Consider the following 14853-nt stretch of genomic DNA (forward strand, 5'->3'; position numbering starts at 1 on the left):
TGATTTATCTTTCGACAATAAGGCCAATCATGAGATATGTCTCATCTGCTTGAGCTGGTGCCACTCTATGGCACAATAAACTCCAAGTAGTACAAAGCAGATATCTCCGCATAATCACAAACGCACACTACTTTAAAATAAATAAATTACTTCATGAAGACCTGAAAATTTATCTTATGGATAAGTTTCTGCAGAAATCAAATGAAAGATTTTTTTTAAGGGTACAAAAGATTGCGGGCACATAAATCACTTCAGCCTATTTCATTGCGAAATTCTGAACGAAAACAGACACCTACGACCCTTCACGGCATACCTCTTCAGTGATAATCAAAATTCTCCTACCTAATCTTGCCAATGAACTTTATCTCAAGTTTACTTTTGTAAATTTACTGACAATACAAATTTTTAAAAACCCACTAAATAGTCTGTGAAAATACCCCTGATATTTATAACCCAAAAAATATAAATGGAGACAACTCAGCAAGGAGATTAAAGAAAACATAGGTGTGGATAAAATTGATAGCAAAATCGATTGGAAAACAAACTTAAACTTTACTGTGTAGAAGATTATCGAAATGTCCAAAATATTCCATTTCAGAATTTCCTTCTCCTCTCAGACAAATGCACTAGAATCGTACTAAAACTTTATCAAATGACATTGCTGCAGACAAGATAAAAGATAGATATTTTTGTCTACTAGGCTGAAGCATCTTGTACCAATAAAGGATAAAATATTTTAAAAGTTAAAAGAATATTTGACATGTGTGTTAAGATTAATTCTTACAAATCAAGACTGGGGCCGGTGCAATGTATCAACTGTCCACAGTAATATCATTCCCAGCGAGCATGTCATAGTACTCCTAGATGTGTTCGTTGCATATCCGAACACAAATCATACGCATATCCTATCAAAGATAATAAATCTATTTAATCAAAATGTACCCCTTAGAGGTGTCCACTTTGCAAGCAGCAAGATTTGCCCCAAAAGACAAGGGAATAAAACTGATAAAAATTTTCAAAAGCAAAAGGAAATCATCAAAATCACTCATAACATCATAAAAAATAAAGAAACTTCTATGAAAAATAACGAAAACACCAAGTTTGATACCGCTTCTAACAGCCAATTATATGCAGAAGCTGCTTAAAAAAAGAAAAAAAAAAAAAAAAAACTGAACTCACTGCGTTTACAGCCATGGAAGTACTCAAATCGGCTGTCCCATGTTAATTACCCGAATTTAAGGAACCAAAAGAATAGATAGCATATTAAGTATGCAAATTTGCATTTTTTAATTGCAACAGTGTTAAAAGTCAGTTCTTCATCTCAAAACAATATATTTTTAAAAGTGATTTCGATATTTGTATGCTTAATGAAACGCACGACTCTTTTTTTATATCGCTAATTATGATGTTCATAGTTGATTCTATCGCACACATAATCAATACACAGTAATTAGATCGCACACATAATCGAGATGGAGACACCGCCTTTTTAATCAAGAGAAGCTTAAAAACCATCAGCTATGCTCTTTCATCACTTCATTGTATTGAAGCTAGTGCATGCCCTTTTTATAGCAGAAACTCAGAATATTTACTCTGTAGTTCCAGTGTATAACCCGCCTAATAATCCACTAATTACTCAGAATCTAGCCGCAATATTCAACCTAGGACATCTTACTGTTATCGCAGGTGATCTAACCTGCAAGCATCCATTACGGAATTCTAGATTAAATAACTCAAATGGAATTATCCTCTACAATTATCAAACAATTAACAATTTAATATTTATGTCTTGTCGGAACCGACGTACTACCACACTGCGTACGATATCATCCTGATATTTTAGATATTATTGTGGGAAATGTTATGTCATGATATTCCCTAATCCCCTACTGTGTGACGTATGCATTGCGTCAGCATGTGTTTCCCGCCTTCGGAAGAAGACGAGGATTAGCTGGCGAGCGGAGCAGACGTCGCTCGATCGCTCGTATACCATTTTCATTAATTGTAATCCTAATATAATCTATATTTGTAAATAGTAATAAATGTGTGTTATCAACTATGGTCGTTGCCTTTCCCCACATTATTATTACCAGCAAATTAAAACAAGCTCCTTATCTTTACGTAGATAGTGATTTACAATCTGATCAGCTACAATTCGTTTTATCCCGCACGGTTTGTGGCATGCTTTGACGCCAATTCCACGTAAAGTAAACTGGGAAGAGTACAAACATATTCTTTGAGATAACTGTTCTGCAAATATCAACATTTCTAATAGTAACGAGACCAACGATCCATCATGTCGCTTAATGGAACAATAAAGAATGCCTTAAAAAGCCCCCAAATACGTCCAAAAAAGTAATTAATTCGCACTTTCTCTGCACTTCCTCCTGCAAATAAGGAATAAAAATAGAGTAAGAAAAATCTCCCAAGGCTAACATAATATTAAAGAAACTTCTTAATTATTTAAGATAAGTGTCAGAAGAATTTTAGAGACAGCTTTTTACATACTGATCATTCGGTCTGGAAAATCGCCAGAGTCATCAAAAACAAGCTTATCCAAATTCGACTTATCATTGACAATAACATCAAAATTTATCATCCTGAAAAAGTAGCAAATCATTCGCTGATAATTATGAGAGCCAGCTCCAAATAATGATTTCTACAACAGAAACGACGTTAACGTCATTGAACATGGGGACAACTTTCTCAGAAATAACGGTACAATTCTTAATCAGCCCACTCCCGCGAGAGAAATTCAAAATCTTATTAATAATCTAAATCCCAAAAAATGCTTCAGACAATGATTAAATCGCTAACAAAAAACTCTCTCAAAGTACTCTCAAAGAAAAGAATTATTCTTATTACAAACATTTTTAACGCATGTCTTCGTGTTAACATTTTTCTAATTCATGAAAACATGCAATTGTGATCAAGAAACCGGGAAAAAACGGAGATATCGCATTCAACTAGAGACCTATTAGAGTACTGCCAGCGATCGCAACACTTTATGAACGTGTTAACACGTCCACATTTATTCTTGACGTCACACACTCGTCAGGGCCCCAAACCCCAGAATGCAGCGAAAACTGAAATAGTTGATTCATAGAACTGATCACGCTTTGTCTACAGCGGTTTTGCATCAGGGGTAGGCTCACTTAAAAAAACAGGAATGCACTTCCGTCTCCCCATCAGCTCGTATTGCAATGGAACTACTTCTCATTTAAATGCGTATGTTTAGGGGCTCGTCTTTGTTCATTTTAGGTGGTAAGAAAAAAAAGAAGCAAATATTTGAGTTTCATGTGATGCTGAAGTGGTTAAAGTAATTAGGCCCCGTACAAAGTAACGCCCAGTGACAAGTGGCCCAATGAAACGCTAAATTCAATAAGCGATTTTTGTTTTCCAGGAAAGTCCAATTTTAGAGGTAAATTCTTTTAATCATTTGATTTGAAATTTTACTTTATATAATCTATACTTAGAAAAAGAACATTTGTTGTGGTTAAGCATTGACTGACGATATGAACAAAATGCAATAAATTTGCATACAGTACGTAATTTCTTTTTTGTATATAATTACATTATTGTTTATCGATGCATATAGTATGCATAGTATATATTGAACATTATTAGTTTACTTGGATGCTGTACCCGTTCAATGAAATTCGTGTAATACAAGTTTCTTAAAAGTTGTGTTCAGTACTGAAGGAATATATATATATATATATATATACTGTTTAAACTTGCAGGGAAAAAAACCTAAACAGACATAATTATCAGCAAACTTAAATATATTTATCCTCAAAAAGAAAAAGCGATGCTGGTAATCGAACTTCTAATGTACAAGCGTTTAAAACTTAATATCGAAACCAAAACTGTACCGAACTCCGTCGCATGAAGCAGAAAATTTGTAAGATTTCTCTTTTCCGTTTTGCAGAATGAGCGCCAAAAACCGACCCCCATAACCAGCCAATAGCTGTCGTTCTTAACAGTACGTAAAGTTTGGACGAAACCACGGCCCCTCACACCGAGTTAGCACATCGAACGAAGCAGTTGTAGTTGCTCCGGTGCCCGCAAACGTATGTTTTGTTTACATCTATCTGTTTCAGTTGCGTTTTTCCACGTGTTGCTTTTCGCCTTGCCGACGGTACTTTTCTTTTCTGCTGACTTGATCAGAACACATGTACTATCGCTATATCTTGTTTTCCGAAATTTAAGAGGTGGATCTTTTCTTGTGTTCGACAAAGCGGCGATATGTTAGTACGGAAGTTGTGCACGGGGGGACAGTTTCCCCCCACGTGTTCCTGAAAATGGATCGTCTGCTACTACGTTATACAGTTTTATTGCTACTCCTGGTAAGTGGAAAGGTTTCATGTTCATGTAAATTCTATATTTAATTTCAATGATTAGGAATAATTTATAGTAAAATTTCTGTTATATATGCTATATTTCAGTTCCACGATCATGAAAAACAGATAATAATTCTTAAGTTTAATTTCATATATTTCGGTACTGGCATTATCATCGTTCGAAATATGATTTCGTTTCTTTCCGTTATCTTAAAGGCATTTGAGGACATACGGACATTTATAAACAATTACGGCATTCTTAGTGATTCATTTTATCTAATGAAAAGTTGCGTCATTCCACTTTTTGGGCACGAAGTTCTTCCAACTTCTGTCAATGATCGACATTTTGACATCTTTTATCATCCAGAATGTTTTGATTGAAACAAATGAGCTGTCAATGCAGCCGACATTAATAATAAATGAGATAGCACTGAAGCTCTTCATATGACATTAAGAAAAGCCAGTTGTCGAGCTAGCGAAAAAATTTACATAATAGTAGCAGTAAAAATATGAGTAATACATAGGTTTAGATCCAAGAATTTCTGGCCTCGCATATAAAAATTATTTGCAATTTATTCTTTTTATATATACGTAGTGGCAATTCTATATGGATAAATTTCAGAGTTTCATTGGAGAAATTATATGCATTCCTTTTTGACTGTTTACAAAATGAAATAATGTGCTAGTTTGTTCTGAAATCTTTAAAACTGAATACCGTTCTGTGATTAATTTTTTGGCTAAAAAAGGGCTTAATCGCAAAGAAGTAAAACAAAGTTTGGATCATGTGAATGCTGATTCGTCTTCTCCCTGTTCTAACTTGGAAGAATGGGTAAAATATGGGCGAAGGATATGCAGAAGATAAATCATGTTTAGGAGGATATATTAAATCGAAGACATTAAAAGTCAAGAAGGTGACACCAGAATTAGATCTATCTATAATAACAAAATTTCTGCCAGGTAAATAGCGTGACTTATTTCAGCAATTTAGGAGCAGCAGTATGGGCTTAAGGAGCTAAGCCACAGGGCAGCTCTTGGCCATTGGCTGCCCGCTTACTTTCCTAAAATTCCCGCCCCCCAAATTAAAAAAAAAAGTGCTCAATGATTAATAAAATTTTTATTTCATACTCACTAAGAACTTACATATGACAAATTGTATAAAAAGTACATACATATGACAAGTTCTTACCATGAATTTAAAATATTTAGACGTGGAGTCGCGAGAGTCCGGCTGCCCCTGATTTTGGCCGCCCGCGTACTTTTACGCACTGACCCCCGCTAGGAACGGCCCTGCTAGGTCACCCCTTAGAGCACAGATATCTATTTTATCTATATCTATTTATTTTCCAAACTGGAATCTGATCTTCCTGTAAAGATATTTAATGACAATGTTGACATAAACATTATTATTATTATTATTATTATTATTATTATTATTATTATTATTGAAAATTTCAAGGACAGAACTTTACATCGGGGTTATTTATTAAAGGATGTGAAAAAATATTGAGATGCAAGGAGTTCACATTGAAAAATAAATTAATAAGTTTTTCTCTATTTCTGTTACAGGTGTATTGAGCCAAAATTTAATATCTGCCTACGTGTACCAGTGCACTAATTTCTGGTGCCCCCCTTTTGTGGATTTTATTTCTGTAATACTAAGGCCTGAGCTTTAATACATAGTTTTGAAGCGTTTGAAGCATTTTTTTTTTTTTTTTTTTGTTATCTTTATGCGAATGTATAATTCAAGTAAGCTTAGAATACAAATATTGGTTTACTCTTGTTGCACTAATAAGCGATATACCGTTACTTTGAATGTTGCATTAAAGACTGATATATCCTTTTTCTCTCAGTTTGTCAAACGGATGCCAATAATTCATCTGTTATCACCGCAGTTTCATTTCATTTTCTCTTTCGTAACAAAAGAAAGATTGTGAAAATTTTTACTTAAGACTTGAGTGGTACATATATTTAGATTGTACTTTGGTTTTTTAATTATGGGAAATCAGACGTAATTTTGCATAGAAAAGGTTCAGAAAGTTTTGATTATTTTGATATTAGTTAATTTAAATTACCATTATTAGAAATGGTTATTTAAATTAAGGCTTATTCTAAACCAAATCAAATAGTTCTTCGATGGATATATATATCTATCGCGTTTTGTCAACCAGTAGAATATTTGGTAGTTAATTATTTGAAGATCAAGATAGTCGATGATATTTTATGAATGATTAGTTTTATTAAGAGTGAGGCATTTCGGATAAATTTCTGAGTTTTCAATCTTATTAAAATTATTAAATATAATAAGATCATCTATATATCTGTATGTGTGTGCGCATAGTAATTTAAATCTTGTAAAATTTTTTGTAAGGTAAATTCTTTGATGAATAAAAAATATATTACAGACGGAAGTACTAGAATGTGCACCCATTGGGATACCTCTGACTTGCTTAAAAAGTTGATTTTTATATTTAATGTAGTTATGAAAAATGGTGCATTTGAGGTAGTCTTTCCATTTATTAATGTTCATAATTATGAGCATAGCAGGAAAGAGTTTAGCCGAAACCAGTGGGCATATTTATCATAGTCAAATCGGTAATAGATGTGACACGCATGCAGATAGTATAGTAGATGTCTTGAACTCTTAAAAGAACCATAAATTCCTTAGATAATCGCAATATTATATTCAAACATCGTATTAAGTAGCATAACGGAATGAGGACAGCCCGCTCCCCAAAATTTTTAAATACGCACTCACATTTTTGTTAAACAAAGGAGAATGAAGGCGAAGCAAGAGACGTGGTTTATTCAAAAGGTGATGCTTACTAATTGCGGTCGTATTTATAAGCCGCAAAGTCTTTGTTTTAATCTTGAGCCGCTGTTAGGCTAAATATTTTGCAGTGCAGAGAAATTGCATAGAAAGAATGAAGTAACATGCTGCGGAGTGACGCAAAAGGATGCAAAGAGTATCCTTGAAGCGGGGATGTGTTTAATTAAAGTCTATGAAATTAAAGATCTGTTTCCAGTTGGTTACAATTAAGTTCAGTAATTTCCTTCATATTTTATATTTTACGTATACATTTATATAGGTGTGTGTGTGATATTTTAGAGGCTCGCAGTCGTGGTACGTTGATAGAATTTGCAGAGAGCTGATTAGAAGATGAAACCAATCCACTTTTTAGTTATTATCCAGAAAACTGCTGCTTAAATATGATTGAAGGAAAAATCACAGCTGGCGTGGTAGCTAAAACATTATTTTTATTCTGAACAGGAAAAATTGTTCAGGGATACATTTTTCCTTAAATTAATGCAGCATTAGAGATGCTAAACGCACCCCACAATTTCTATATACGCAGTTTACATTTTATATGCTAGAAAAAGACGCTTAGCGAAGTGATGTGACTTTTCCAGGCAGAGCAAGCAGGCAAAAACGTGATGCGTACTAACTGCAGTCGTATTTATTTAGCTCGAAAAGTCATTGTTTTAATCCTGAGCAGCGATTGGGGAAAATATTTCGCAGTGCTCAGAAACTGTAGGAAAAGAGTGGCGTAATATGCTGCAGAGTGATGCAAAATGGTGCAAAACCTATCCTTGAAGAGGGGATGTGCTTAATTTAAAGGTCTGTTTTCAAATGGTTGCAATTAAGTTGAATAAATCTGTTAGTAATTTTATTGCATATTTTATATTTTGTATCACACACTTTTCTATTTCAGTAGGTTGGAAATTCTGCTTCTTGAACACTTTGCTTATTGCATCTTGTAAGCGGATTTCTCAGAACTGTTAATTATTAAACATTTCAGTTTGAAGCCGAAATTAAGTACCGGCTTGTAAATTCAAACTGAAATAACAAACAAAACAAACTCTGCAATATAGTTAATTACACGACTAAGTAAGAGGAAGTGCTGACTCAGATAATGTTTAGATTATTATTTTAGTAATGAATTAAATACGAAAATTCATATGAAACAGTAGTATTCCGCCGTCTCTGATTTCTCAACTTCGCTATGAATTCGCTTAGGAAGCTGACATTTAATAAAGTTCAGAGAGAGTCTGATATTTGTTTAGTCTCTCTGCAGAAGTTATTAAACTCGGATTACCTAAGAGAATCCATAGTTGTTTGTTCTATCCAATATATTTCATTCTGAATAATATTTGCAACAGAACGCAGGGAGTTTATGAACCTAGGAAAGCTCGGTTATGTAAGACTGTGACTTGGTTATTATCAAAACACAAGAATTAGTAATAAGTTTGAGTATAATTTATGTTTTATATAAACAAAAAATAACAGTTATTTATGAGTTTATGCAGAATTTACATTTGAGGCAAAATTAATGGACAATATTTGCCTACCTTTGATCTTCGAACAGTATCTTGTGTCAAAAGCTTCGTTAAAGTTAGCACGATTAAAAAAATTCTTTAAGATTCATATGTTCTCTATATCATATGATTTCAAATGTAGCAAAATTTACACCATGAGCTTCGCTAAAGCTGGTATAACAATTGTCACACGAAATTATTAGGAAAAAAGTAAAGTTTCAGAGAGCACTGATAATTCCCAGGTTCACTGAAGTTACATCTAAATGTCATTAATGTACTTATTAAATCACGGAGCGAAAATACATTGTGTTCAAAAAGGATGCACAATTAAATCAGTTTGTGCGATACGCGTCGTTCCAGTTTCAAAATTAAATCAAATAAGATGCACTTTCAGACGACGGTAGTGTGGGTTGTGTGATGTCTTATAGTTAAAAAAAAAGGATACAAAATTTAAGTTCTTATGCAGTCCTACTACGAAGAAACTTTCAACTAATAAGATGTTGCTATTCTGATAAAGATCTTTTATAAAGAAAACATTTCTTCCATATGCAAAATTGACACTGAAAAAACAAATGTTGAAACTATGTAATAGAAATGACTTCCACCCATATAAAAGAATAAGGGTGAAATAAAGAAAGAGATTGCATACAATCTCATTTTTCAAATTTTAACATTTTTGCAAGTGAAACTCACGCTTTTGTGTTAATGATTTTTCGATATAGAAAGTTGTCTTTTAGAATACGACATTCGAGAAAACTTAACATGCATAGCAGTCTTTAGTAGTATCTGTGTACCACCACCAAAATTTTAATTCATGAAATCTCAGATAATTTCATTCATCCAAAGGTAGTTTTTGTTTGTTTGTTGATTATTGACATGAAAAATCTCTTTTTCCAATTAATATTATTTTTTTACCTTTTAAGTAAAATTTTAATTTATTATATTTTTATTAAAATTAGAAACGGAGCGCTCGAATTCTACGAATCTGGGAAAAATTTGGGATTCGAAAATTCGAATACTAGCTTTGTTTTCATCATTCAAAATTTTCAAATCTTAACACCTGCAAAAAAATTAAATTAAATGAACATTTTTACTCTAAATTTTGGAGAAATTAGTTTTATTTTTCAGATGTCCAAATGAATGCCTATTATAAAAAGAACGCAAAAATTATAATTTCAGTGGACCTCGATCGCCAGTCATTTTACAGCGACATCGTGTGCCGCATTCTAAATCTTCTGGAGACAATTTAGCATTTCATCTTTAATGTTTATCTATCCTAATTGTTAAAATAATCTTTTCTATACGCTTGCTTTGATTTTAAAATATTCTGGAAAAGTATAAAGACCTACATTGTTTGTCAAATTATAATAAGAAAATTATCTCAGTATTAAAAAGTATTAATTACGTACTTAATAAATTTTCATTTGCAGCTCAGTAAATACTAGCATATTTTTAAAACTGTGTTTTTAATTTTTTTCTCTCTAAACGTAAATATTAAGATTTGAAGTTTTAATATAAGAACAAAAATTTTAATATTAAATTCAAGTTATTATTATTGTATAAGGAATTCCAAATTTTTTCAGGATTCGGACTCGAATTTGAGAAAATTGAGGATTCGTCCAGCAATTGAAAGATGTCGTATGACTAAAACTATAATATTGTAAAATTTAATTTTTATACTTATTAGAAGTATTATTTAATTTGTATACTTATCGTGTGACCAAAATCGTCATAATCCTCATTTCATTCATTTTTTAAACTGAAGCCATTAATTTATCACGAACCATACAAGATATATTTTTGATCACGTGATTTTTTTTTTAAATACCGAATATATTGAAATTTTCAATGCAACCTCGTTTCCATTTCATTAAAAAATAAAGTAAAAAAATGAAGTAAATATTAGAACCGAATAGAATATAATGTTAAAAATAAAGTATGCTTTTTTCAGGTGAAAAAATTTCTTGTTACAGAAATCATGAAACTACGCTATTAGTAACTTGTATACTATTACACACTTATTTTATCTTATAAAACTCGTCTATTCGCAAATGTCGCGGGTAATATAACTGTATCTACTCCTGGCATGGATCCAATAAAATACATGTTCCGGAATGTTTTTGTTTTAGTTTAACTGAACGCTCAACCGCCTCGAATGACAACAGCACCGATTAGGAATTAAAGAAGGTGCCATATGTTATTTGTATGCCAGCTCGACATTGGATTTTTACAAATAAATTTTCTGTAAATTACTTTCAATGTAGACAAATGTAAAGGAAGTGGGTTGCCTAAATTATGGAAATGCAAAATATATGATTAAAACCGCATTCAAAGTTCCGCATTAGTGCAACGGGTAATAATAAGTAAATTTCACTGTTTTTGTTTTGTCACTTATAATGAAGATATTTTCTTTATTTGAACAATTGATTTTTATTTTCAACGTAACATTTGTTTATTCATTGCTGTAATACAGAGAGAAAGAAAGGGTTTTGACTAATAACTTCAGTAAAAACTGAAACAGATTTTGATTCTGCGGTTTAGTTACATTAGAGACGTCTCATTGTTACTCTTTAAGAACCCCAAAACTAAGAGGTTAAACCAAAGTCAGAAGAGTTTTCATGGCATGGATAGAATATTACACAATCCGCCAAGTGTTATGAATAGATTATCAAATATACAACTTGCAAATATTCTGATTGTAAACGTTTTTAACAGCTGAGAAATCTAAAAAAAGATTGCGAAGTATTTGTTGAACTTTCGGCTTTCATTGAAGCGTCTGTAGTCACCATTTTTATGTTTTTAAAACATCCGGAATATTAAATCTGTCTTTTCGTTCTTTATCTTTAACAAAAGAACTTCTGTTATTGCTCTTCTTGTTTCTGCTTTTGTCGGTACTAGAAATGGAAGAAAACTTGTTGTATCCTAGACGGATGTTTATATTCTGTGAAAGATATGTGGTGCCAGAAAAATATGTTGAGATATGTCTCATTAAAATACTTCAGCTGGACGTTTCCCAGTTTCGTTTCAAAATGTGTTGATCAACTGTTTCCATACAACTGAAATTATTGCTCTGAAAGAATTTAAATACATGAATTTCTTTGTGATTTCTTAATAATTCCTACTATTTTTTGCCCAATCGAGATGAAGTTTTATTTAATTATTCTTTATATTCTGACCCCACCTGTAAATCAGTTTTAAAATATTCATAAATATTGCGTATAATATCAGAAAAGTATTTAATTTTAAATTATCGTGAACATTTATGTTACTAATGTAATTAATAAAAAATTGTCTAATGTCTACTTATTACAACTAAGCATGTATTAATTTTATCAATAATAATTTTTAATGAATCAAATATGTACTCCACCTAATCGTTTTACATAAACAATGCAAAAATTTTTAAATCATTAAATTCCATGTTATACCTTCGCATATCGTCGAAAGCAGAACTCGCTGCAGAATTCGATATGAGAAATAATTCTTTAGATAAAAATGAAAAAATGTTGTCACAATAGATGAATTTTGGGTATACTTAAATGACTGCAATAAAAGAGATCCATTTATTATCATCAAAGAGAAGGGAAAAAAAAGCCTCAGAATATGTTTCAAAGAATCTAATTCTGATGTAAAGAAAGTTTTTCAAAGGGATTTATAATTGTTGCTGGTTTTTGATATAACGATAAATAAAAATTAAAGAGAGTGCAGAAAACTGTTAAGGTCAACTCCACATGCTATACATATTTTATATCCAATTCTCAAATATGGAATACCTTCTCTTTACCTACAGTACCATCAATCAGTAGAACTGCATCAAACAAAACAAGCAGCCGCACGTCAAAATCCAGTGTTAATTTCCTGGAAAAAGTGGAATAAGAAATGTGTATCAAGGCCATAATCCTTCACTCATATCCCTACTAAATCGTCCACGAATGTTTGTCCTTTTCAATTTTTAAAAAGGGGATTGTCCAAATGTCGATCTACAACCCTTCTTGAACTTCGGAAAGATGCTCAAGAAGAGTGGGATAAAATCCCTCTTTCGATGCTAAAAAAGGCTTTATTGTCTTTGAAATTATCGAAAGATAGGAAGATAGTGAAGAATAAGCGTTATCAAATGGAAAATTTAAAACACAAAATGTTTAGGTAAATTATTTCTGTAAATACAGTGAAAATAGTCTAAAAATTTGCGAGTAGCCATCTGTAAAACACAGAAAGGGATAACATTTCCTTTTCTTTTTAAGTAAAAATAATGTGTACAAGTTACCAGCTCATGATATTATACTGTTATAACTCTTTGCTGTTGAGTAAAACTCATCTCCAGAGAATGTCGATTTTAAAAGCTTGCTTGAGTTTTTAAGAGAAAAATGGTATAAGCAGAAAAATATCAAATTTTAAAACTTGCATTACCCTCTGAATAGAATTAAAATATTAAAGCTATGTGGAGGATCGCAACCTGTATATTGTTACAAAATTTCATTATGTATTTTATTTTCGTTTTCAGATATTAGTGTATAGAAGAAATAAAAATTGTGTAGTGCCTATATTATAATATATTATTGAAATCGCAGCAAAGAACATAAGGTTTCAGAATGGGATGCTTTCAGAGAGAATGTTTTAAGAGAAACTGGCTTGTATTCACGTTTCACATAAGAAAACTGTCGAAAACTCCCTGAAGCCAGCTCATGCGTTAGGAAGTGGAACCGGTTTGAACTACAACTGTTCAGCGGTTGGCTATAGGATATTATAAAAGCTTATTTTATTTATAACATTTATAGTATAAATTAACTCATTTTGCAAAATTTTATTAAGAAAGAGAGATAAAGCAATTCTTCAAGAATTCAATGTGTTACATAGCTGAACAAGGCAAATTTATAGCACCGAAGATAAAGATCTTATGCATCTCCGATTGCCGGTTGTTGTATTTTTTTTATCTTTAATTGCAATGGAAAGGACGTATCGCCAATTGAAAACAATGATACCTCTTTGAATTTATTTTTTACTTGATTAGTTCCAGATTCTTACAATTTGTTCATTACTCATCTTCTGTCATTCCATTATCCATATATACTTTTAGCTAATCTCCCTCCACCTACGACAGAAAGCACAGCTGCCTAAAAATAGCCATACTCATCAATTTAAATAAATTAAATTGCTTGCTTTTATTTTATGTACTTTAATTATCAAACCTCTGCTCAATACACCTTATTATTGCGCTTATTTTCCACCTACGTTTTCTTACTTAATTCAGTATGCAAAATATTTTTTTTCATCCGGGTTTTATCGTATTTTTGTCAAGCTAAATTTAGCATCAATTTTCCATTCTCCCACGTAGTAGAAAAAAGAAAAAACAGGCCAGGAGGGAGTAAATCCGTTTTCTTACAGGTTTTGTCTCAAATCGACCGCCTTCAAGTAGCCTTCAGGTTTCCGACTTTTAGGGCTTCTCTCTTACGAAGGGATTAAAAAGGGCATCCATAATGAAACGACACGAAAGCCGTAAGACGGAAAAGGAAAATAGAGATTTCCATTTATTACGCTGCAGAAAATTCGAGAGAAGCCTTGATCAATTATTCATTTTTTTTTCATGTAGTATGATACTTTAATCCTCTTACCAGTTAAAGATCTTTGAATGAGAATTTAGAATTTCCATGAATACTTACATAGGAAAAGATCTGAGGAGGAGGAAAACTGTAGAAAAGCGCGCTTTGTTTCTATGGGGCGGGAAGAGGCTGTCAGTAATATGGTTGCAACAAAACTGAACGATGTTACAAAGGAATTTTCAGTTTTCATCTTTCATTTAAAATAAAGGAATCTTTTTTTTTTTTCCTTTCGTATGCTACGACATTCTTCTAGTTTGTTGATTAGATACTATTCATTTGTATGGCTTGTGTAATTATGCTGACTCATTCAATAGACTGCAATCAAGTCAAGAAATCCAATATCAAGCCATCTTTAAGGCTAGGAAACCCTGAGGTAAATTACGCTTTAAAAAGCTGTTGGCTCCTGCGGATTATTAACAAATTTAGATTCCTCTTTCGACTCTAGCTTAAGGTATCTGCCTACGTTCGGAGCACTTTTTTTAAAAAACATGGAATTCTGATGAAATATATATTTATTTAGTCAAAATATGATATCAAATCATGAAAATAGGTAAATTTTCAGGAATATTTTTATAAATTTTTGAAATATATGCAATTTT

The 14853-nt window shown here is 32.1% G+C and overlaps 1 protein-coding gene across 1 annotated transcript in view; it reads left to right on the forward strand.

The window, feature by feature from the left end:
* Positions 1–4034: 4034 nt before the first annotated feature.
* Positions 4035–14853, forward strand: part of LOC118185364 (metalloprotease TIKI1-like) — a 182656-nt gene continuing 171837 nt past the window's right edge. The window contains exon 1 of the mRNA XM_035355205.2: positions 4035–4349. Coding sequence (XP_035211096.1) covers positions 4305–4349 — 45 coding nt within the window. The 5' untranslated portion in view covers positions 4035–4304. The remainder of the gene's footprint in view (positions 4350–14853) is intronic.

This window comes from Stegodyphus dumicola, chromosome 7 (genome assembly GCF_044657685.1).
Source record: "Stegodyphus dumicola isolate Sdum_Otavi_A_Nest chromosome 7, ASM4465768v1".
Classification (NCBI taxonomy): domain Eukaryota; kingdom Metazoa; phylum Arthropoda; class Arachnida; order Araneae; family Eresidae; genus Stegodyphus; species Stegodyphus dumicola.